At 41.9% G+C, this 25,506-nt stretch overlaps 1 protein-coding gene across 1 annotated transcript in view; it reads left to right on the top strand.

The window, feature by feature from the left end:
• Window positions 1-1,484: 1,484 nt before the first annotated feature.
• The window catches only part of LOC307078291 (zinc finger BED domain-containing protein 5-like), a gene marked incomplete at its 3' end in the record, with an annotated part of 31,148 nt that continues 7,126 nt past the window's right edge, over window positions 1,485-25,506 (top strand). Inside the window, exons 1-7 of the mRNA XM_079740034.1 lie at window positions 1,485-2,625; window positions 2,742-3,067; window positions 3,165-3,249; window positions 3,335-3,469; window positions 3,565-3,722; window positions 3,819-3,930; window positions 4,034-4,187. Coding sequence (XP_079596160.1) covers window positions 2,517-2,625; window positions 2,742-3,067; window positions 3,165-3,249; window positions 3,335-3,469; window positions 3,565-3,722; window positions 3,819-3,930; window positions 4,034-4,187 — 1,079 coding nt within the window. The 5' untranslated portion in view covers window positions 1,485-2,516. The remainder of the gene's footprint in view (window positions 2,626-2,741; window positions 3,068-3,164; window positions 3,250-3,334; window positions 3,470-3,564; window positions 3,723-3,818; window positions 3,931-4,033; window positions 4,188-25,506) is intronic.

A 25,506-nucleotide genomic window follows, 5' to 3' on the forward strand; every position in this document is an offset into this window, starting at 1 on the left:
AATATGTTTGAGGCAATATTTCGAGTTGTCTCTGGAGATTAATTAGTACATTGTACAGAGAGATCATCATTTGCATTTCACCTGCCATTTTTTTGATGAGCGTCTCGGTCTCGAGCGCAAGCTTGTGGCAGTGTCATGGCAGTGTCATGGCAACCGACCGTCATCGTTTCTGAAAGCCTCCATCTACCCTGTCCACACTACAACGCGAACCCAGCGTTTTCACATTTATATGTATGCGTTTGTAAATTTACCCGGGTTGGTATGGACGGGGCCCCAGTTGGAAGCATATCAGGGCCTTGAATGGGCAGTTCAACCGTTTAACACATTAAGGCCAAGTGAAAACCAAATTCTTTGACATATAGCAACTTACTTTTTTTTTACAGTAATGCAAATAGTTGCTTTCCCTGGTAACTAGTTACTTTTATTATAGAGTAATTCAGTTACTAACTCAGTTACTTTTTGGAACAAGTAGTGAGTACCTATAACTAATTACTTTTTTTAAGTAACGTTCCCAACACTGGTTGTTATTGCGAAGATTTTGCTGATGTCGATCCCCCGCTCGTTAAAATGTTCCATAAACACCTTGGCTATGTCCTCGCCCTTTGTCGTGCCAGGCATTGGCTTAAGGCAGCAGAGTTTCTCTCTTACAGTTGAATCACAATATTTTGCCATGACTGCCAAACGTGGAATATCATTCACGTCAACTCTCTCGTCAAGCGCAATGCTAAACACCACAGCATCTTTTAACCCTACTGTTTGCTGCGCTCTGACATTTTCTGCTATTTCATCAATGTGTCACTGGACACTTCTTGCTGACATGGGAATGTCCTTTATTCTTGCCTTAATACTTTCTTTGTTTGGCAAGCCTTCAAACAGGGCATCAGAGCAATCGAGAAAAGCTTACATAATATTCTCGCCATCCCTGAAGGGCTTCCCATGTTTTGTGATGCAATGAGCAATGCGATAGCTAGCTTCAGTGGCATGGTTTTTCAGTGGTGACAAAGACTTTGAGGGTGCTTGCTCGCTTCCCATACCTGGACACTGCAAAGCTTCCAACTCTCACGCATTGGCCGTGAGACACACTCATTTGAATCACTTCACACGCTCTCACGCCACCCCCCCGATTTCTCACGCTGAATTTCGTCTGACGCACGTCTGACTCCGGGCAAAAAAAAAAAGAAAAAAAATCGGTTCGGTTATCTGTTATCTACCTTTTTGAGCCTTGATTCATTCATAAACACCACCGCACAGGGATCATTTAGTTAGACTTAGTTGTGTTGTTTCGCGCTTCGCGTTTCGCGCTTCGCGCTGCCAGAACCGGTCGGACTACTGTCTACTATCAGATGCTTGACTTTTATCCAAAGAAGCCCGTCACTGGATTATATTCCCCCCTTTTCAGGTATGTATTTTTTAATAATTATAAGTGTTTATGCTCTTAAAGTAACCTATTCGTTGTAATGTGTAAACGAGAGATATTTGTAAACTATTAGTTTGAGGTCTAAATGCAGCACAACATAAATTGTACACCAGAAAAAAAGCATATTGTAACTGATATACTAGCGCAGAATTATAAACCAACATGACTTTTATTAAACCTAAAGGTTTCAAGGATGCCCAATAAAAAAAAGCCAGGGCCATCAGCAGGAACAAAGAGAAATATTTTATTTTATCTATCGAAAAACCAGACACACAAGAAAAGGGCTACAGAACAGCAACAAACAGAACAGGAACCAACAGAACAAGAGACCGAACAGGAACAGACAGAACAGCGACCAACAGAACAAGAGACAGAACAGGAACAGACAGAACAACAGACAGAACAGCGACCAACAGAACAAGAGACAGAACAGGAACAGACAGAACAAGAGACAGAACAGGAACAGACAGAACAGCCACAGACAGAGAATGAAGAACAGCGGTGGCCTGAGCAGGGGTCGAGGAGTAGAGCCATGTGTGGAGCTGCAAAATACAGGTCCATCTTTAAAAGTGGGTGGACCACAACATGGCCATTCATAACAAGAGGGACCCTCAGCACACATTACTGGTGCTCTGTGTGTCGTGTCGAGAACTCATGTTGCCACCAAGGGGTGACTGATGTTGTGCGACACATCAAGAGCAAGAGCCACCAGGACAAGCAGCAGGCACTTCAATCACAGGCAACTTTAGACAGATTTTCAGTGCCCTGTTCCTCTGTTGTGGGTATGGCAGACCAAGAGGCTAAGGTATGCTATGTGTCACTGTCATGGTCTGTCAAGGTTCAAGAGTTTTGTGTACTACTACTGTTCTATCACAATTTATAGTTTTGTCTAATATAATGTCTATTTCAACTCAACTGTGTTCTTTGGGGAGTACTAATAAAAAAAATCTTGCAGACAAGGAGGGCTGAGGTCAAAATAACAGCAACACTAGTGCAGCACAATGTTCCACTAGCTGTTGCAGACCACCTGGGGCCTCTTCTAAAGGAGTGTTTCAAAGACTCAAGAACAGCCCAGGAATACCGGTGTGCCAGGACAAAAATGTCCAGCATAGTAAACGAGGCGCTGGCACCACATTTTATGAGGGAGTTGGTCGATCAAATGAGGGAACAGCCATACACTCTATTCACAGATGGATCCAATGACACAGGTAGTTCCCAAACTATGATGTTTTTCACCTTAACAATAATCTGGCATTATTTAGTTTTTGTGCATACATGTACATAAGAGGATGGGATGTTTTGCTTAACTATGCTGTCATTGCAGGAGTAGAGAAGATGAACCCCCTGACAGTCAGGATCTTTATGAAAGATAAGGTTGAACACCGCTTCCTGGGGATGTGTACTACTAGCGGAGCAAGGTGTGGGACAGCAGAAGTGATCTTCAGCAAGATCAAGACCACCTTGGAAGAAAAGGCTATTCCCTGGCAGAAGTGTGTTGGTCTTTCTGTGGATAATGCTGCAGTGAACACAGGTTCACAGAACTCCATTTCCTCCAGAATCCTGAAGGAACACCCCAGCATTTATGTTCATGGCTGCCCATGTCATATTGTCCATAATACCGCTAAAAAAGCTGGTGCAGGGTTTTTGGAAGTAAGTATAGGCCTAATTGTACTTCACATGTAACTAATATCTGTGTACTGATTACATGCATTAACCTTAATGTTTCTGGTCTGATTATGTATTGCAGGTTTCTAAATTTGATCTGGAGGACCTGATAGTGGATGTGTGCTACTGGTTTAAGGGTAGCACCAACCGAAAGGGCTACTTAACAGGTATGCACTTTTGACAGTCCCAATTAAAATATTGAAATACAGAACTTTTGAATACATATGTTTTATAATTTAATTCCTGTAACAGAATTTTGTGAGCTTCACGAGGCAGAGTATATGGAGATCCTGCAGCATATCTCTGTTCGTTGGTTAAGCCTTGAGCGCTGCGTGACCCGGATTCTGAGGCTGTATGACCCTTTGGCCAGCTACTTCAAATCTGCCAGTATGGTCCCTCATGTCATTTCCCTTATGCATCTACTACTAATACCACAAGTTTGTTAGCTGTACATATTGGCAATTTTGTTTTTTCCATTCAAGATGAAAGTCAGGCGAGGTTCAGGAGACTTCGGGAGGCATTCACTGACCCCATGACAGAGGTGTACCTGCTCTTTTTCCAGGCCACCATACCAACATTCACATCTTTCAACCTTCTACTGCAGAGAGAATGTTCATCAATATTCCTACTACATGATGAGGTACAGAAGCAGAGGATATACTTTTGCTGTTGTTGCTTTTTCTGCTGCAACATGTTTTACTGTATTACACCTGTAAATGTCTGTGTTGATGTGTAGATGTTGAACTTCATTCGCAAGATGTGCAGTAAATTCATGGTACCTAGAGTGCTGATGGGCCACGAACAGCCACATGAGATTTGTTTCAAAGAAAAGGACAACCATTTGTCAGGTCAGTGTTTAATATTCTACTATTATAATTATAATTATTATTATTTTTATGATAAGCATGACACAGCATATCTGTCAACCTTGATTTGTTGTATCTCTGACAGGAAGAAAGCTGAACATTGGCTTTACCACTAGGGCCAAGCTCCACAGATTGCTTGATGATGGAGACATCACACCTCATCAGGTTGAGAAGTTCCATGAAGCTGCCCTCAGTTTTCTAATCAATGCTGTGGAGTATGCTATGAAGAAGCTGCCTCTGCAAGAGCCACTGCTCAAGCATGCAAAATTCATAGATGCCCGGCAAAGGAATGTGGCATGGAAGATGTCCTGTACTTTGTAGAGAGGTTAGGATTTCTTTCAGCAATCTCTGCTTGTTATCTGAGACTTAATGCCATGAATTCTATAACAAGAATGCCTCTAAGCACATGATCCATCCCTAACTGGCTTTTAAAAACCAATTCTTTGGGTTGATGACATATATCATAAATACATCATATATCAAAAATAAAATACTTGTAACTCTGCTTTAAAATATGGTTCCCTCACCTGCTCCCCTCCTTTAACACATACTGTGTACTACATATCTGTTTACTTTGTACTATGTGTTTACTTTTTCCCCAAATAAATATGCACAAAATGGGCCATGCTGTGTCCTGTGGTTCCATTTGTACACTCTGAGTAGTGCCTAAGGCCCATACATTGAGAACCACTGATGTATGGTCAGAGGTATGTGTTTTTTGTGTATGGCAATGGGCCAAACAAAAATTGGCGTGCATATGGCAAAATTTTGGTTGGCCCGACAAAATCTCACTCCAAGGCTTTTTGAAAAGTTGGCAGCCCTGACACTGCACGCTTAATTGATTCTGCCTTATCTGCATTATCTTTTAATGTTTTCTCATGCTTGGTTTCAAAATGACGCCTCACACTTGAGGTTCGGCATACAACATTTTCGAAACATAAAGTGCACACAGCACGGTCCTTTTGAAAAAAGAAAGTCTTCTGTCCATAATGGCTGAAATGCCCTCAACTTGACTTTCTTAGTTGGCGGCACCATCATCTTAGCCAAGCAGCCTACTGCTGCCGCTGAAATGTTGGCACTGAGGAAAGCGGCCATGTGCAGCGCGAAGCGTCCACCGTGGGAAATGTGTGCGGGAGGGCGCAGTTAAGACAGACATATCTCGCTTAAAGCCATTGCTTTTAATTTCAGGGGAGACGAGAAGAATATTCATTTATTTTTTGCAAGTGTGGAAAGTGATTATGCTGCCGCATTACAGCGAGTAAAAAATAATAATAAAGAAATAAAAAATATATATATATTTGTATCTATTATTTCTTTGCAAGTGTGCCAATGATTATGCTGCTGCGTGCCAGTGGTGGCACGCGTGCCAAGGGTTGCCGACCCCTGTCCTAGACAAACCAGAAAGGGGGCTCAATGTTTAGTTTTTCTTACAATCTACCCTAGTAGGCTCTAGCTCTTTTGATTTTAATATGAATACCTATAGTAACAGTATTTCTACTATAAAATGTATTGCACTGTGATAACTGCAACCATTATATCATACTTTTGTTAGCCTTAAGCCTAGTTCAGTCATTATGCCATACCACATCCCCTCCTGCTGTGTAATGAGCTGCATTGAACACAAGATCTATTGAGAACACCAAAACCATATTTCCTGTTATTTTGGTGAAAGTAATGCAAAAGTAATGTAAAAGTAGTGTTATGCCTTAAAATTCAAAGACAGTAATATTGTAATGTAACTAATTACTTTCAAATGACAGTAAAAAGTAATAAATAATGCATTACTCTTTTGAAGTAACTTGCCCAACACTGTCCTCCTCTGAGGGGACCCCCACCTAAGCCCTTACAGCAGCTAAGTTCTCCTTTTGGGAGGCCCCAGTAGCCCCACCCCACACTATCTCCCTCTCTATCGCCATCTCAAAGGCCGCCTGCAAAGTCTGTGGATGCTGCAGCTGTACCTGGACACTTAGTTCAGTGGGGAATAATGCTCTAATGAACTGGTCCCCTGCCAGCTTGCTCTGCACACCTTGGTCCATGTGAGCATACACCCGCTAAGTCAGGCTATCCACATCATTGGCCATTGACCGCAACGGCTCCCCAGGCTTCCTGCACCGATTGCTCAGTTAATTTTGCAGAAGCCCAGGCTGTAGACACTGTCCAAACCGCCTCTGACGAGCCCCCACTAAAGCCACATAGCTGTGTATACGCTCGGGGCTGAGCAGTAGAAGCCAGGACAGGGCATCATCCGTGAGGCACAAAGACAGCTGCAGCGCTTTAGCCTCCATCGACCACCCCTGTGCATGTCTTTTTTTTTCAGTCAAGGGCGATGTTTGTTTACATCCCGAGCCTCGAACGGTGATGCACATCCCGCGGTAGGAGAAACGCAGGTGAGGGAGTTATGCCGGCGTCGGCAGCCATCCTCACAGCAGAGTCCCTCAGACCACGCTCCACCTCTCGCGATGTTCTCACATACGAGGTGGATGCAGTGTCTAATCCACAGTTTACTCAACCAACAAACTGTACATATTCAGAACGGTATAACTAACAGTAACTCAAAACAGTAACCACAGAAACTAACAACGTATTTCACGCTGCGAGACCCAAATATAAAACATAAACAAAGTATCCTAGCAACATTACTGTGAATGCCTTCTGGCACCTCCTGATTGCCAGGCTCCCAGGAGGTGATCGGTGTAACGGCTAATGTAATGTTAACACCCATGCTGGCTGAGCTCCTCAGCTATATAAGCTGTCGGAGTCAGCCACTTTTTCTCTCTCCGTATGGTTTGGTTAGGTTTTGGGATTAGCTTTGCTTTGCACATATGCACGCAGGGTTTTTTCAAATGTAATCCCTCCACGGCGAATAGTGCGTAACCCTAACCATAACCACTACTACCCTAACCCTAACCACAACTACCCTAACCTGAACCACTACTACCCTAACCCTACCCACTACTACCATACCCACTACTAACCCTAACCTGTTTCAGTGCCTAACCCGTTTAGACACTGAAGGGTTAGGCACTGAAATCTTTTTTCGTAGCACTACCATCCTACGAAAAAAGATTTGCGGGAGGGCTTTCCCTGGGCGTCAAATATCGCAGTGCAAAGATTTGGAAGGGAGTTGAAAACCCCCTGCGTCGAATGAAGACGCACAAGAACACCCTTTGCGTCATCAGTTAACGGTAAAAGCCCCAAACAAGCGTTGATTTTTGACGAACTCGGAGGGGGACTGTGTTGCCCCTGTACATCCCAGGTAATGGCAGAGCATGAGGAGGGAGATGTGTCAGGAGATGGGGTTTTACAACCTTGCATAAAGAATTCAAAGACAGTATAACTTGTATAGCTCACTGGGACATTTGGATGACAGTGAACTTGATCAGTTGATTTGCATCATTCAGTCCTATCCATCTCTGTTTTCAGACACGCCTTCTCGCATTCACTTGATTGTGCCTGATGTTGACGTTGTGGATGCTCAGACCATTAAACAGTGCTTTCACCGGCTTTCTTCTCACAAAAGAGAATTATAAGGTTCTGAGGTACACTATATGCTGGAAAATGGTATCGCGGAGCCATCTTATTCTCCTTGGTCTTCTCATGGTTAAAAAGACAAATTCCACTTTTAGCCCTTGCACTGACTTCCGTAAAGTTAATGCTGTTAAAAGCCCAATGTATATCCTCTTCCAAGGATGGAGGATTGTGTGGATCAAGTCGGGGCAGCAAAACATGTCAGCAAGTTTGACCTTTTAAAAGGTTGTTGGCAGGTCCCCCTTTCTAAAAGAGCTCAAGAGATTTGCTCCTTTATTACCACCTCTGATTTATATGCTTATATCATGCTGTTTGGATTGCTTAACATGCCAGTCATCTTCCAAAGATTAATGAATAGAGTTGTGTTTGGATTTTGTGGCTGTGCGATGTACTTGGCTGATGTGGTAATATACAGTGAAACCTGGGAGGAACATTTAACCTGAATGACAGCATTGTTAGACCGACTGGTTAGGGCAAGGTTTGCTATCAACCTAGCCAAATGTGAGTTTGCTAGAGCTACTGTTACATATCTGGGAACGGTGGTGGGACAAGGTGAGGTGCACCCTGTTGGGGCAAAGGTCGCAGCCATTGAAGTATACCCAGCCCCGTCCACTAAAGCAGAGCTCAAGAGATTCCTGGGATTGGCAGGTTATTATCCTTGTTTCTGTGCTAACTTTTCTTCTGTAGCGGCCCAAAACCTGCTTAAGGCTGGAGCCAAGTACAGGCATGCAAACTGGTTTTGGCTGAAAAAGGGTGAGAATGATGCGTGAGCCGAGAAAACCCAAACCCTCTAGGGGTTTCCAGGGTTATACTCCGAGGCGTTTTCCTTTTGAAAAATAAGCTATGTGAAATAAGTTATGTATTACTAGGGTTGGTCACAAGCTAAAAGAATTACAGGACTGCGCAAAATTACTAACAAAGTATGAATTTATTATATGCAAATAGAAGCCCCAATAGGTACATAACATATTACAAACTTCACAATCTTCTTCACAAAAAAAGAATAATACTGCTCAAGAGGTGGGAGGACAGGGCATTAGGAGCCTGCCATTATTTATTTTTCTTCTTGGCCTGGACCAGTGTCTCCAGGGCCCGGTTTCTCTGTTTTGCAGCATGTCAGCCTCGCTCTCTTCTCTTCCTCAGCCTTCTGCCTTTTTCTCAAGGAAGAACTGCCTGATGCTTGGCAGCCCTACTTGCTCTGCTGCCTTTGCTTTCCTATCAGACTCTGCTGTCTTTGGAGTTTGTCAGTGCTTCTTGCTGACCAGATGATTTAAAGGAGACATATTATGGCGTTTTCACAACAAGTAAACATAGTATTTGAGTTCCAGAAAACACGTTTTTGAAGCTGTTTGCTGGAAATAGCTTTTAGGAAAAAAAATCTCGCCTACCGCCATTCTCCTCTGTTTCAGTCCCTTCAGAATGTGCTGTTTCTGGTCTCTGTAGCTTTAATGCAAATGAGCTGCTGCCTAATAACCAAAGAGCTGTCAGACAGAACCACAGCATGGAGGAGAAGGGATTGTTGCCGTTTGCGGACTCCTGGAGCTCTATATCTACATAATATAATATATAATAATAATATTATATATGGGTATTTATATAATATTATATCTAATATAACGGCCAAAAGCTATGTGCGCCTCGGATGATATTATGAATCATAAATACTGCGTCTGATGTCTCTGGCACTTTCACAATAATTAGACTCATAGTGGGGGATATCTCGGCCATGGTTGACAAGAATTGGGGGAAAGGAACTTTGGCCTTGACTCTCTGAAGTCCATGAACCGCAACATGGAGGAGAAAAGGGATTTTACTCCGGGGGCTGAGCTGCTGAGCTGCTGCACTGCCGCCGAGCTACCTGCGCCGGAGCTGCTTGTCTGCTGGCCCACAAAATCTTAGCTATGCTCTGATTGGAGGGGAGTGGGGAAGTGGGAGGTAATATTCAACTGTGCACCCTTCCTACGTAGGAGGGAGCGCCGAAACTGACTCGCTCGTTTGGTAACTGTAGGCGTGGTACTTTCAGAAATGCATATCTCACTCAAAAAATTATGTACAGACTTTTTTCAAAGTTTGTATGCGTGTGGGAGCAACAGAGACCCAAAACAACACCCAAAATCCCAGGAAAAGTGTTTGCATGGCACCGAATGTTGAGATTTTCATGTTTTCACTTCTAGGGTCAAGGATTTCATTCATTAGGCTGAAAGATGATTAAACTCTGGGTCCATTAAAGATGGAGAGCGCACATTTTACAATTTCACTAAGGGCTGGGTACTTAGATCCTTTGTCAAAGACATGACCCCACAACTCCTCCATGCTGTCTCCCTCCTTGAACGTGGACATGTTAAGATCAATGTTTTACATTAGGATCACTTTGTGGATGTCACTGACAGCTGGTAAAAGGTGGTTTAGCCTTCCACCCAATCTCTTCAGCTTGATGGTTGCCTGTGAGTGGCCTCATAGAAGTGGGTCACGAGAAGACAGGGCAATCAGTGTCTGGCTGGCCATTGGAAGTTTTTTCTGCATGTAGACAGCAGTGGTGGTGTATGCTGTTCTGACTTTTTTCAGGAATGGCTTTAGCAGCTGAAATATAGTACACCACAAAACAAAAAAAGTACATACCTCAAAAACAACCAGGAAAAAAGGTGAAGTATCAAATGTTATTAAAGTGTAGGGGACTAACATGATTGGGATTTTTGGTCTTGAATTTGTCTGCTTCCTGTCCCACATAGAGCTCCCTGGCAGGCAGCAGCGTGTTTTCCTCCAGCACCATCTCTCCCAGGGCCCTGGGAGAAACTTGAGTGATGTTTTCCCCTTTTATGAAGCAGGCCAAAAAAGCCTGGAACAGCTCAAATTGCTTGTCATGGAGTTTGTGCACTAAGGTCTGGCTACCCTGTGTATGTAAAACAAACTGTTGTGAAATCGAACATCATTTGTTACACAGTTTCAGTTATGTCTAACAAAAGTAAACACCTACCTGGAAAACATGAGAATGCCACACCTTTCGACAGACCCTTTTTTCCCTGTTAAGACACATTAATACAGTATCCCCTAGTCTGTTTACCAGTAACTCCTCATTAGTTACTGAATAACCGAAGTTTTTGCGTACCTTATTGTAAAGTGTTACCGATAAAATACTACCTCAGGGGTAGTATTTTTTTCAGGAGATTTTCAGGGTACATATATCAGGAAATGTTGTTCACACATATGGCCCATCAGGAGATGATCAGGCCTAACATGTATGTGTAAAAGCAGCTATTGTTTGTATGACATTAAAAAATCAACATGGAATCACTGATCTCTCTATAAATAATCCTGTATTTACAGAAAGATGAATGGGTATTCCAGTAAAAGGGCTTGTTTTTGTGTGTTTTATCTCAAGGTAATCATTGACACTGATCAATAAAGCAAACTGGCTCTCTCAACCCCAGAGACTCTCAACCCTAGTGTGTCTGTGACACACATTCTGAGAGTAGGAGACAGATAGACCGGCGAATAAGGGAGACAAGGCAAGAGGAAACTCGAGAAACACAAGGAATGGAAGTGTAGTACGTGTGCTTCATAATCTTCCTACATACCAACATTTCTATAACGGACCATGACCTATTGCTATGCTACTTATATTTCATGCTTATATGAAGCTGGGTAGGAAAACATTAAAATAAAAACTGTGACGGAAACAGTGTGCCATCTTAATGCAAGCTTGTGTCAATCAAATTCATATCTAGCAAGTTTACCCTAATTCTTTATACATTCTTTAATAATGAATTGGTAGCACTGTTCTGTTTGGTCAGACAGACTGTTTATTTGTATTGTCAGTCTGATGTTATTTAAAAGGTCACATTGCATCAGTATCAGGCTGGGGAAATAGCATTCAGAGATGAAACAACTCTGCATCATTGTACATGCCAACTACCTTCATATAAGTTGTTTTTTGTTTGAGTTGATGATGAATAGAAAACAAATACAGGACTTCAAACTGCTTGATTATTTAATCTTTTTCGATTTGTATATTAAATAAAACCTCTGACAGAACATGCATCTAGAGGTTTTTTTCTGACATCCATTACCACAGACCATATGGATTTAGAGAGACACATCCAATCTGGGATGGCATTTATTATTGATTCTCGAAACCACCACATATGGACCTTTCTACATGAAGGAAATGATTGTCCTGTAAAAGGAAATCAGCAGGAAACAGACCGTACTCTTATCAAGTGCCCTTTCTAAAGAACACTTGTTCTTCAACCTATGGAAATACTAGATTAAATGTTTCCTACATGCTCCTTGTACACCCTTTTGTCCACCATGGCCCAATGGACCATCTTACCATAATGCTGTCTCTGCCCAACAGTGGTAGTCGCACCCTTGATAGTTATATCCCTCGCATAGTTGGCTGACAACGCTGTGAACTACCCCTGTGCATCTTGCCTGGACTTCTGGCCATTTCACCGTATTGCTAGTAGCTAACTCAGCCTAGACTTTCACTTATTCTCCACCATGTACATTTCTTATTTTCTATTCTCCAACAATTAATTAATAGAGGGCATCATACATGGGGTGTGCAAAGGCCTTTTGAGACAGGAACAGTGATTAAAGGGGTAGTAGGTAAGCTATATTTTTATTATAATTAGTATAGAAATGGTATATTCATCAGTAAGAAATGGTATAGTCATCAGTTAGCTACTACTGAGCGTAATGCGCTGGGAGAATATATTTGAGCTGCATCTGCCTCTGTATATGTCAATTGAAGACCGGTGCTTATTAATAAATTATTATTTATTAGTTGGAGCCATCCATGGTCACAGGTGTGTGAATGTAATGTATCTCAATGGTGGAGAAACATGTGGAGGCAGGGAAGGAGTGGACTTATTTCAGTTGTTTAGTTTCAAAATCTTTCTCTCTTCTGCTCTTTCTTTACAATCTGGAATGTTACCACAGCTTTTAGGTTGGACTTTCCAAGAAAGTATCTAAGAATGAAACTAATAATGTAAATATCACAGCCATCAGTTGTAAAGGTGTGGTGTTTTGTCTTCAGAGCAGATGGCAAACTGTTCAACCTAAACAGATTTAAAGCCAAATCAAAGCTCTCCCAGATCCACCTGGAGAAACTGCATGCAAGAAGGTGCCACCTTCCATGAGGACCAACTCCGACAGGCTGCCAAACCCAAGCAGCATCAAAGGAAGGTGAGGTTCACCACCAAACAGGCCCCCCATACTCACATCCATGCCCACACTGCAATAAAGTATGTGGCTCCAGAATTGGCCTCTTTAGCCATCTGAGGACCAACTAAAAGGATACCCCAGGAGGACAATCATACTGGACGATGATGAGTGTGTGTGTGTGTGTGTGTGTGTGTGTGTGTGTGTGTGTGTGTGTGTGTGTGTGTGTGTGTGTGTGTGTGTGTGTGTTACAGAAACCACATCAATGTGGTACAGGCAATGTGTACCTACATTTTGAAACCAAGGCAAAACACCACCCACACACTCTGCATTGCCATGGAGACTAACATAGCTACATATATCAAGGATCTCAACAAGATGTGCAATATCCCTCACCACTCTACCCCCACTTCCTACATGCAATAACGCTGCTACAAGTGGTTATACAGTATGGTTGCACTGCTGAATTCAAAATTCATTCAATATGTATATATATTTTTAATCACTATCTACTGTGGTGCTCTCTGAAATGCAATGCACAACATGCAATTTGTCCTTATCTCAATTTTTACTATTTATTGTGCTGCTCTCTCTCTCTCTCTCTCTCTCTCTCTCTCTCTCTCTCTCTCTTTGCATTAATACTGTACTTGACTTGGGAAGCCCTGCACAAGAATTCCTATGTGTTCGGACTGTCTGGTTTATGCACAAATGGCAAATTAAAACCTTTGAACTTTGAACTTTAACTTTCTTGGCTTCATGTCTGGGTCCTGATTTCCCAAAATCCCTTGCATTGAGAGGGACAGCCTGTTTGCTTTACTGATTTGTGTAAATGATTACCTGGAGATAAAACACACAAAAACAAGCCCTATTACTGGAATAGCAATTTATCTTTTTGTAAATACAGGACTATTTACCGAAAGGTCAGTGATTAAAACCGCATCATTTTGGTTGTTGTTGCAAAATAGTTAAAATGTCATATTGGTTGCCAATTTATTCATTAAGCTTTATTAGCTCACATTTGCTCACAACTCTCCCACTACCACCTTCTCCTCTGCATTGCCCTCAAACTGGTCTTGGTGTTTCTAAGTTGTTTTGTGAATGCCGACAAAATGCATGAATTATCTCGAGGGAATAGTTTTCTTGGTCACTATTGTGTAGGACATGGTGAGAGAAGTGTCTGTTTATGGGTTGGGGTTTCTTTTGTTTGGGGTTGACGGGGAAGTAAGGTTAAATGCCATCGGGCTTCTCTGGCCTCCGGTTTGATATCCTGTTTTGTTAAGAGGATATTATGTGCTTAAATAAATGTTCAACATCATACGCAGTTTGATGTATTTGTGCTTTTGGTCCTGGGGCCCAGCTCGGTCACCCGAGTGAAAAGGCCTTTCAAGAAGTTTCGAAGAACACCCAAGCATGGCACTGTCAGGAATGATACCTAAAGTCCTTGATGTGAAGGTTAATAAATACTTTTAAAATATATTGTTTACAGTAGCCATGAAATCTAGAACAATCAGAATGCTGAAACAAGACCCTCCCACATACAACATATGGATCCAAAAAGTCACAGCCCTCCTGTCTAACTTTACATTCTCTCCATATGCACATCCCATATCTACGGTTCCCAGACAAAATAGAAATCTGCTTTTTGTATTTATGATATGCCATCTTGGAGTGAAAAAATATAAGTTTTGGTAAAATACATTTTTCGTTTGATGGATTTGTTTATATATATAATATAAATACTTTAACATAAATTGTATAAAGTAAATAAACAGGTGAAAAATGTGTATAAAGTATATAAAGTGTATACACAGGAGAAAAAGGAAAATAATGTAATGCATGAATTTGATTTATTATACTTTGTACAAAATAAATATAAATCAAGGAAAAAATAATAATATATGATCCGGTTAACAATGAGTTCCCGCAGTGTAGCATAATATCCAGGGGTTAGAATTGAAGCTGCAGCTTCTGGTTGGAATAGCTGCTCATTTCAAGATTTTATTTCAAAAAGATGCTCAGTGAAAGTGTTAAGGAAGAGTTAGCCTCTAGGGACGACGGCAGCGATTTAGACTCTTATTTCTTAAGTCATTAGATTGGATAATCATCTCTGTGAGTGCTGTAAAATTTACTGCAGCCATGATGGGCATTTCCTAGTCTCTTGACCCCTAGGAGCAGTGAGGAGTCTCACCAGTCAAATGGGGGACTCTCGGCAGTCAAACCACAGTCTCTTCCGTTGTGCCTTGCTTGGTGGCGCTGATGAAAGCTTCCTGGACGCCAACCTTGTTTACCAAGCTGGCATTTCAATTGAGCCACTTGACGTTCCCCTTGACCAACACGGCCTTAATGGAAAGCTCCTCATATTGGTTTCTCATGTTAAGGAGGTCCTACACTTCATAAAATCTGGCAATCATCAATCAAGTCCATCTAACTCCTTGTCACCTTTTCCCCTCCTTTCATTTCAAGCTCATTTTGGAACTCTCTCCCTCATTCGGGACAATACGACCTCCCTGACAAGCCTTAGATTGAGCTGAATTGTACTTTCAAGTTTATCTTGCTTTCGAGTTTGCCTTACTTCGTCTCCCTCTGTCACATGATCACTAATCACCTCTCTGCCTCCCTGCCAGCTTGTTCATCTCCCTGCCTGCTTGTTCATCTCCCTGCCTGCCTGCCTGTTCATCTCCCTCCTCCAACTAACCTCGTCACCTCTTGCCTTGCCTGCCATCCTCATTCCCCGCTACCCCTACTTTTCCTTTATCGTGTCTGCATTTGGCTCGGTAACACTTCAATACTTCAAAACACTACAATAAGGTACGCAAAAACGTGGGTAGTTACTGAGGAACGAATGAGTAACGAATGATGAATGACCAGGGCCTTAACTGGGGCCCTAACCCGGCCCTAACGGGGCCCTATGTGACGGTTACTCAGTAGCTACTGAGGAGTTACTGGTAAACAGACTAGGGGATACTGTATTCACTACTGAGTAATGAATGATGAACGACCAGGGCCCTAACTGGGGCCCTAACGGGGCCCTAAGTGACAGTAATTCAGTAACTACTGAGGAGTTACTGGTAAACAGACTAGGGGATACTGTATTATGGTTCAAAAAGCTTAAATACTGGTGAACGAATGATTCAAAAAGCTTAACTACTGGTGAATGAATGATTCAAAAAGCTTCACTACTGGTAAATGAATGATTCAAAAGGCTTCACTGCTGAAAAACGAATGGTAAACAAATGATTCAAAAAGCTTAACTACTGGTGAACGAATGATTCAAAAAGCTTCACTACTGGTGAACGAATGGTTCAAAAAGATTCACTACTGGTAAACGAATGAGGTAACACTTTACAATAAGGTACGCACAAACGTATGTAATTACTGAGGAACGAATGAGTAACAAATGATGAACCACCAGGACCTTAACTGGGGCCCTAACCCGGCCCTAACGGGGCCCTAACGGACAGTTACTCAGTAACTACTGAGGAGTTACTCGTAAACAGGGTAGGGGACACTGTATTCATTTCTGAGTAACGAATGATGAACAACTGGAGCCCTAACTGGGGCCCTAGGTGACAGTTATTCAGTAACTACTGAGGAGTTACTATTAAACAGACTAGGGGATACTGTTATAATTAACAATTCTGTGAATTAGCAAACTGACCAATTTATTATGGTAGCAACTGTATTTTCCTGGGATTTCACAATTAGTTATTTAATTAACAGGGCACAGACGGGTTGATTGTCATATTTAAATAAAGATATTCACAATACAATTTTTTAATCATTCGTTCACCAGTAGTTAAGCTTTTTGAATAATTTGTTTACCAGTAGTGAAGCTTTTTTAATCATTTGTTTACCAGTAGTTAAGCTTTTTGAATCATTCGTTCACCAGTAATTACTGTCACTTAGGGCCCCAGTTAGGGCCCTGGTCGTTCATCATTTGTTACTCAGTAACGAATACAGTAGTCCCCTGGTCTGTTTACCAGTAACTCCTCAGTAGTTACTGAATGACTGTCACTTAGGGCCCCATTTAGGGCCCTGGTCATTCATCATTCGTTACTCATTCATTCCTCAGTAACTACCCACACTTTTGCGTACCTTATGGTAAAGTTTTACCGTCTTGTGCTTGTATGAACCACTTGACACTGCTTGAAATAATCATTACTGTGTACTTTCTGGGAAAACTAGGGTACTTTCGTTGTACTTTCAAATTCACAGCATCGATGTTGGATTTGTCCTTCAATCAAGCCTAATGTGCTACAATTATAATCTATAAGCACAGCATGGAGAACTCGGATGTAAGCCCCCTTGAGTATTACAAATAGATAAACCTAAATTTGAACTGTATGTTACTTAGGGTTGCACGGTATACCGATACTAGAAAGGTATCATGATACCCTCATGCAAAAAAACGATACGATTAGATAATTTTTTAGTATCGATACTTTAATTAAAATAACGTTCTGTGTCTCTGTGCAGCGAGCTGCTCCAACTCTCAGTCATACTCCTTGCACGCAGAGGCTAGTAAGTTGGCGTACCCTCAGCTCACACTCAGCCACAGCAGCAGCAGGCAGTTCACTGAGTGAGTGAGAGTGAGAGGCAACGAGATGGCGACAGGTTCGGAAGCGCTTGCTGACAGTCCTCGGCTTGCGGAGAAAAAATCTGGGAGAAGTGAAATACAGAGTTATTTTGCGTACCTCGCAGATAGCGAGGGCCAACTGAGACCTTTATGTAAGACGTGTTATAAAGGAGTTCAGACAAAGGGAGACAACACGTCAAACATGGCAAAGCATGTTTGCCATGTTTGACGTGACAGACATCCCGTGCTTTACAGAGAATTTAAAGACCGAAAGGTTAGCGAATGTTATTGAAAACACTATTAGGCCTACATGATCAGCCCCAATCGTATCCACTAACTATATGAAACGAATTTGGTGCAACCTTTTTTTCAACACTGAATTTTGTCGAGGCATAGCGACAGTAGTCGTGTTTACATGGACACTTCTGATCCGATTAGATTTCTAATCAGAATAGATCTATTCCTATTAGCAATCCAAATGTAGTGTATATATGGCATTGACAAAGTGTACATCCGTATGTCTTTCGCGCAGAACCGTTAATCAGGGCTCTCAAGTCTCACGCATTTCAACCCATTCACATGCTCACACGCCACACTGTTTTTCTCATGCCTTGTTCACATTATCTCCGTCCCTCAACGGATCCCATTGACTTTGCATGGGGCGCTCGCGAAATGCATTGTGGGTCTGTCCGTCCATTCATATCAGTGGCCTGTGTCAAAAAGCTGAGAAATGTTCAATTTTTCAGGCTGCGCCGGATCCGTCAGCCAATCAGATCGCGGTTACACAAATACACTCCACGTGTCTACTGGATCCATTTTGCAATAACAAACAGGAAGAAGCAGGAAAAATCTGTCCGTTATATATTTTTTTAAAGAATGATAGGCTTGTTCTTAGTCACCTGTTGATTGTGTCAACCTTTGTATTTCTATCCACACGTCTGCTTTGTAGCGGGAAGGGATTTGATTGGCTGCAGTATGCGTCTACAAAGACTACTCCCCCATACGTCAGACACGCCCTCGGTCATCCGTCGACGAACGCATTTAGTGTGAACAAGGCGTCACGCAGTGAAATTACCAGGATGACGACCACCAAGTTGAGCCGCTATTTTTCAACACTGGAACAGGTAGGATTCAAGTGGGTTACCCGTACAGTAGGATGACCAGACGCCCTCTTTGGCCAGACATGTCCTCTTTTTGAGACCTAAAAACGTGTCCGTAGGAATTTCACAATTGACCGGGATTTTATTAAAGCCTCAAACATGTTCACATCGAATTTGCGTTGCGTTTCTTTGGGTCGTTCACGAACTAGTTAGGCTACACCCTCGATCCCCTAGTTAGTTCTATTATATTTGCATTGGTTGAAGTGAGAAGGGAGAGTGGTGAAGTGGAGCCTTCGGATTGCATGGTTAGATTGTAGAATTATCCTCATGTTTTGCATTTATTTTTTTACTATTATTGTTTCATAGGGACAAACATTAACACATTTCTCTTACGGGGGATTGATAAAGTTGTATGTATTGAACGGAAAGAAACAATTAGTCATCTGAAAGAAAGAACCACACTTTACTTTACAAACTTACAACAGCATTAGCCTACTGAATGCCACAGATATATTTTAAGCATTGCACTGAATGCAACATAAATATATAATTATGTTTTTGCATGTTTGTGTTACCCAGATATATTTTCAGTCAGCTAATGCTTTTCTGTATTATCACTGTTTTTGGTGTGTGTCTCTTTAAGGGTTACGACCACTTTATGTTGCGGCAGCTTTACGACTGCTGTTTTACGGTGTGTGTTATTGTTACCTTGGAGACTAAGTTTTCGCGGGTAGATCTTTTTTTCAATGCCTGCAAGCAACGTGTGGTCAAGCTGTAATTCTCCTGCTGTTTATTTCGGAGTTTAACTTGTTATAAGTATTTTAAGTGTAATATATACCATACAAAGTACTCGGTTTGCTTTTGATAATAAGCCGGAAGCCCGTCGGCAAAGTGTATACACAAGAAGGCCATAAGAAGGGAACTCCGCCGAGTTAATGAACATTGATGAAAGAGACGGCTGCTGTTTCCTGAGTTGCTTTTCCCATTGGCTCGTGAGGAGCCGTCGCCATCTTCTGAACGTCGCCAAGGATTGCAGGCAAAACCAATTCAATAACCACACACATATAGAGCTCTATAATATTGTTTTGCTGGCCAGCACCTTACTTTACTTTATTTTGTTATTTTTTTTGTTGCTAAAGACAATATAAGGACACTTCAAGATTTGTTCTATGTTCTATAAGAAGACCGTTCGGTATCCATTTTGTTTTCATGGGTTACCAAAATTATAATCACATTTCCATGTGATTTAAGGTTTACTGTTTTATGTTGTTCCTGACATACATTGTGATCAAGTAAGACGCATTTCAGTTCAGCAAATGTTAAATAACACTGGATCGATAGTAAACTGCTATCACAACCCGAGTAAATTCTGTTTATTGGTTACATTTGCAACATTCAAAAGTCCAGGGAAAAGTATATTCCTCTACTGGTGTTACTTCGGCCAATAGCCGTTTTATGGCAGTGTTGTTTCTGCATATTAGTGTTGCTAAAGGCCAATAAAGCACATTATCATACATTAGTCACCATGTCTGTTGACAAATTTGTATCAGTCACATGTTACTATACCCACCCCCCCAAATCTTGTCACCACCATGATCATATGAGACCCCCGTCCCAGCCCTAACCAAAGCCCCACCGCCGCTGGCACCGACATAATGTCACTCTGAACTCAGTTCAAAACTTGAGAGCCCTGCGTTATGTTGTTCTGGATTTATATGATATATGTAAGGGATAATGTTGTACAGAACGCCGGTCAGGACGAACCGGACCCCGACGCGAAGTGGAGGTGTCTTGCTTCGCCCTGAAGAGTATTATTTATACACTTATTACACTCTCCTTGCCAAAACGAAACAATATCTTCACACGGTGTGTCTTTTTACAATTACACATTACAAACAATTTTGCTTTTCTTACCGGAGTGGAGGAGGAACAGGCGTACCTGGCAAGAGATTGCGATTTTGCTGCGGCGGCCTGTTCCTCCTCCACTCCGGTAAGAAAAGCAAAATTGTTTGTCAGAAGAGGAATAAACTACCCTAAATCAAAGGAAAACTGTTTTTGTCAATTCGGCGCGTCTAGCAGCACATATCCGGGAACCCTTAAGAAACAAAAGTATTGCACTTTTATTGTCTAAAAACAAAACTGCGTGTGTTGCATGGACGGCTCAAAGCGCAGTTTCAGAAAGAACAGGATCGCATTGTTTGTAAAAGCGATCCTACGCTTGTAAAGTAATGCAGAAGAGCGATGTTACGAGCGGCGACTCAGATGTTTATTTCCTGAATGTATCAAAGCGCCGTGGCTGCGTCATTACGTCACTGTGAAACGTCATCCAAGTGGTATCAATGGACGTTGTGAAATACGACAAAATAACCTGCCTGTCTCCTAAAAATGCATCTTAAAGCACTTGAAGAAGTCATAGCAAATAAAGCGATATTCACAATGCAAATGAGGTGAAATAATAAATAAAAAATAGGATTCCACAGTGTTGATTCTCCTCTGCTGTGTGTTTATTGATTAAGGAGGATCATGGAGGATTTGCAAAGCTTGGAAAGTGACATTGATGTTGCACTGGTTGAAAAACTCAATCAGTTAAAAACATCCAGAAAAAATAAACTGGCCTTAATAACCAGCAGAAAAAATAAAATAAAAAAACTGATGCTAAATGCTTGCAATGTTGAACTGGTTAAATCCAAAGTCGAAAATTAATTTGAAAGGCTGACCTCAGGACAGTGTTTCCAACATAAAAAGTGTTCGCTCACAAAAATCAAAATCTAGTCACTCCTCTAAATCTTCTGTCATATCTGCAAGGCGAACATTGGAAATCAAAAGAGTGGAATTGATGGAACAAGCTGCCATACTGGAAAGAAGGCAGGAACTTGAAAAGGAGGAAGCGCTTCTCAAAGCCAGGAAAGAGCAATTGGATTTGGAAACTGAGATTGCAACTAATGCTGCAAAGTTGAACATCATCACTGAGTATGAAGCCTCACACATTGCTCAGCCTCGGTCAATGGACGGGATGAACGAATATTTGGAAAGAGGACTGGCTGAGAACCCTTTTGATGAAGATGCAATTGAAATACATGCACAAGCTGCGGTACTGGTCAATACAGAATATGATGCCCCCCCTGTCGATGTGTACATTAAAAAATAAACGGAAAAAGAAAGCGCAAGTCCTAATTTATAAGTGCATGTGGAACAGAGAGTGAGTACTGTACAAAGGAAAACAACTAAGTTCAATCCTGATGAAGAAACTGTTAATGTTGTCAAAAGACCTATGCAAGACATAACTCCTCCCATACCACAGCCACAGAAAGTCATGAGAGCTGGTGCTTATTTGAAGGCTGAACATAGCATCCAAACTATAACATGTGACCCAATAAAGCATCAAGGCAAGCAAATACTTTCTATCTAAGGACATATGGACCTCAATAATCTGGTGGACATCATGCAAAAACAAAATTTGATTACGGAAGTTCTAGTCAAACAACAGAGCCTGTCTTTATTACCATCACTCAACATACCTGTGTTTAAAGGAGATCCACTGAATTATCCGTTTTTCATAAGGGCCTTTGAGCATGGCATTGAAGACAGATCTGAGAACAGCAAAGACAGACTCTACTTTCTAGAGCAGTCTACAACTGGCCAACCAAGAGAGCTTGTGCGCAGTTGTCAATATATGCAATCAGACAGAGGATATGCAGAGGCCAAGAGGTTATTGAAAAAACACTTTGGGCCACCAATATGAAGGCTATATTTGCAAAGCTTCCTTACAAGATGAAAGAAAAGTGGAGGGTAAAGGCCTGTAACTTGCAAGACCGGGATGGTAGGAGAGCAAAATTCGCAGACTTGGTGGAGTTTGTGGATAATCAGTATGAATCAGAATTTTGTTTCATCTGATGTTCGGTAACTTAAAGGACACCTCCATTACCGAAAGAAGAAGCTCAATGCAACCAATGCCCCGCTCGTATTTGGAGAGAGAAAGAAGGAGCAAGAGTGGTTTTGCTTTGTTTCACCAGCAACAAATGAAACACGCAATGAGAGTGTGGTCCCTAGTTCATCCTCCAAAGCACCTTATTGCATATTTTGTAATGGTGCTCACAGTCTTGATTCATGCTACCTGATTAACAAGAAATCACACCAAGACAAGTTGGAATTCCTCAAAAGAAAAGGAGTATGCTTGGGTGTCTGGAACCAGGGCATATGAACAAAGGATGTAAAAAGAGACTTACCTGTAAAGTATGTTCATTCAAGCACCCCACCACTCTGCATATCACCAATAGAGAAGCAAGCACCTACAAAGAAAACAAAGAGAAGACAATCACAATTGCTCTTGTGGAAATAGAAAATGGATGGAATGATATTGGGGCGGGCGCATCTGAATCCATAATGCCTGTTGTCCCTGTGAAAGTTAAAAACAAAAAAGGTAACAAAGTGATTGAAACGTACGCTTTCCTAGATCCAGGAAGTACTGACACCTTTTGTACAGAGGCACTGCTCCAGCAGCTTCAGATGACTGGAAGGACAACTGATACTTCTACGTACAATGAACAAACAAAAAGTTGTCAAGACATCGGTTGCCTGTGGTCTAAAAATAAGCCGCCTGGAAAGTGGAACGTTCTTTGAACTCCCAGATACTTACACACAAAGAGAAATCCCTGTGAAAAAGGAAAACATTCCCACTGAAGTGGACGTGGAGCAATGGTCATACTTAAGAGATGTAAAGCTCCCTCAGATTGATGCTGATGTATGTTTATCAGCAGTCAAGATATTGGACCTTATGCCATTAAAACAGCCTTTGGTTGGACTGTAAATGGACCTCTAAGGAAGACAAGTGTCTCAAAGGTTGGAAATCCCATTGTTATGGCATACAGGATCTCTGTTGTAAGGATTGCAGAGTTGATGCAATAGCAAATCAGATATGACCTTCCAGAACGTCAGTATGAGGAGCGCCTGGAAATGTCAAAAGAGGCATTCCATGTTCATGGAACGCGTCTCCAAGTCTGTCAAATTGGTAGATGGGCATTACAGGATTGGATTGCCATTAAGGAATGGAGACACTGAATTCCACAACAACCACTCAGTTGCTGTACAAAGAGCCTTAAACTTGAAGAGAAAGTTCTCAAAGTATAACAAGTTCCGTGAGGAATGCAAGACGTTAATGGCCAACATGTTGAACAAAGGATTTGCTGTTCCAGTGTCACCTGAGGAAAAGGCTAAGGCAAGCCAGAGCAAGAGAGTTTAGTATATACCACACCGAAAAATACAAACTGAGGGTAGTATTTGATTGTGGTGCAACTTACCGAGGTGCGAGTCTCAATGCCGAGCTTCTCCAAGGTCCAGACTTAACCAGTAGTCTCATTAGCGTTCTCACAAGATTTCGACAGAAACCCATCGCCTTTATGGCCGATATTGAAGCAATGTTCCATCAGATCAAAGTGCCTATTGAAGACGCTGACCTCCTTCGGTTTCTATGGTGGCCTGATGGAAATGTGGAAAAGGAACTGGAAGAGTACAAGATGGTTGTGCACATATTTGGAGCAACATCCTCACCAAGTTGCGCTAACTCTGCTCTTCAGCAGTGTGCAAGGGAAAATGTTGGCAAGTTCAAGACAGAAACCATCACAACAGTGCTCAGGAACTTTTATGTGGACGATTGCCTCAAATCTGTAGAGTGTGAAGAAGAAGCTCTCACACTTGCTAAAGACCTCACATCGTTATGCGCTACAGGAGGCTTTAAGCTCAACAAGTGGGTCAGCAACAGCAGAGCTTTAATACTCTCAATACCAGAGGAGGATCGAGGTAAGGAGGTCAAAGATCTGGATTTTGAACAAGACTCTTTGCCTGTCGAAAGAGCACTAGGTGTACAATGGTGCCTTGAGACACTCATTCAGATTCAAGATCCAGCTCCCAGAAAAACCGCTCACTCGGCATGGGATTCTATCAGTAGTGAGTTCCGTTTATGATCCGCTTGGTATGGTTGCCCCCATTATCCTCCCTGCTAGACAGATCTTGCAGGAGCTCTGCAGGTTGTGTGGTAGGTGAGAGGTGAGAGGCAGCACCCCTGTGCTGCCTCTCACCATTTCTATTTGACTTACCCATTGAACCTCTTGCTGTAGCGCTGAGGATACAACAGGATATTCCAGGTATTGTTAGGAACCAGGTAATACATAAGGTTTCGCTATATGCAGACGACCTTCTGCTCTACATTTCCAACCCAGCAGAATCGATCCCTGAGCTCATAGACGTATTACATCAATTTGGAAAACTATCTGGCTACAGACTAAACTTCTCAAAGAGTTCACTTTTTCCTATTAATCAACTGGCAATTTCCATTAATTATAGTAATCTTCCCTTTAAATTGGAGCACAAGTCCTTCACTTATTTGGGCATAAGGGTTACACGACAATACAAAGACCTATACGAGTGTAATTTTAAACTGTTGCTGGAGCGCACCAAACAGGATTTCCAAAGATGGTCTGCACTCCCTGTTACACTGGCAGGCCGAGTAAACACAGTAAAGATGACAATTCTGCCTCGATTCTTATATTTATTTCAGATGATCCCCATCATATTAACCAAGTCCTGGTTCAAAGTGTTGAATAGAACTATTACCTCCTTTATTTGGAACAACTCCACTCCACGTATTAAAAGAGCTTACCTGGAGATGCCTAAGGGGGCAGGAGTACTGGGTCTGCCAAATCTTTTATTTTATTTCTGGTCGGCTAACATTTCCAAGCTGAATTACTGGATTTCTACCCACGAAAACAAAGTGGGGCCAGCATGGGCTTCTATGGAACTTAATTCCAATTCTCCACTCTCACCCATATCTATCCTGAGTGGCCCCTTACCTGTCAGCGTAAGTCTTCAAGGTTTGATCCCAGTTGTCAAAAACACTCAACAATATGGTTCCAATTCAGGAAACATTTTCATTTCAGTCAGGCAATTACTTTGCTCCCGCTAGCAAACAACCATTTGTTTCCTCCATCTCAGATTGACACTGCCTTTCAAGTGTGGCATAGGAATGGTTTAGTGTTTTTTGGTGACCTCTTCGTTGAAGGCACATTTGCTTCATTTAATATGCTACAAAAAGTTCACAACCTTCCCAACAATCACTTTTTCAGGTACTTACAGGTACGTAGTTTTGCCAGGAAACACTTCCCATTTCCCTCCTTACCACCTAAAAATGCAACCGAT

This window comes from Pollachius pollachius, assembly GCF_949987615.1.
Source record: "Pollachius pollachius genome assembly, chromosome: 7".
NCBI classification, from domain to species: Eukaryota; Metazoa; Chordata; class Actinopteri; order Gadiformes; family Gadidae; genus Pollachius; species Pollachius pollachius.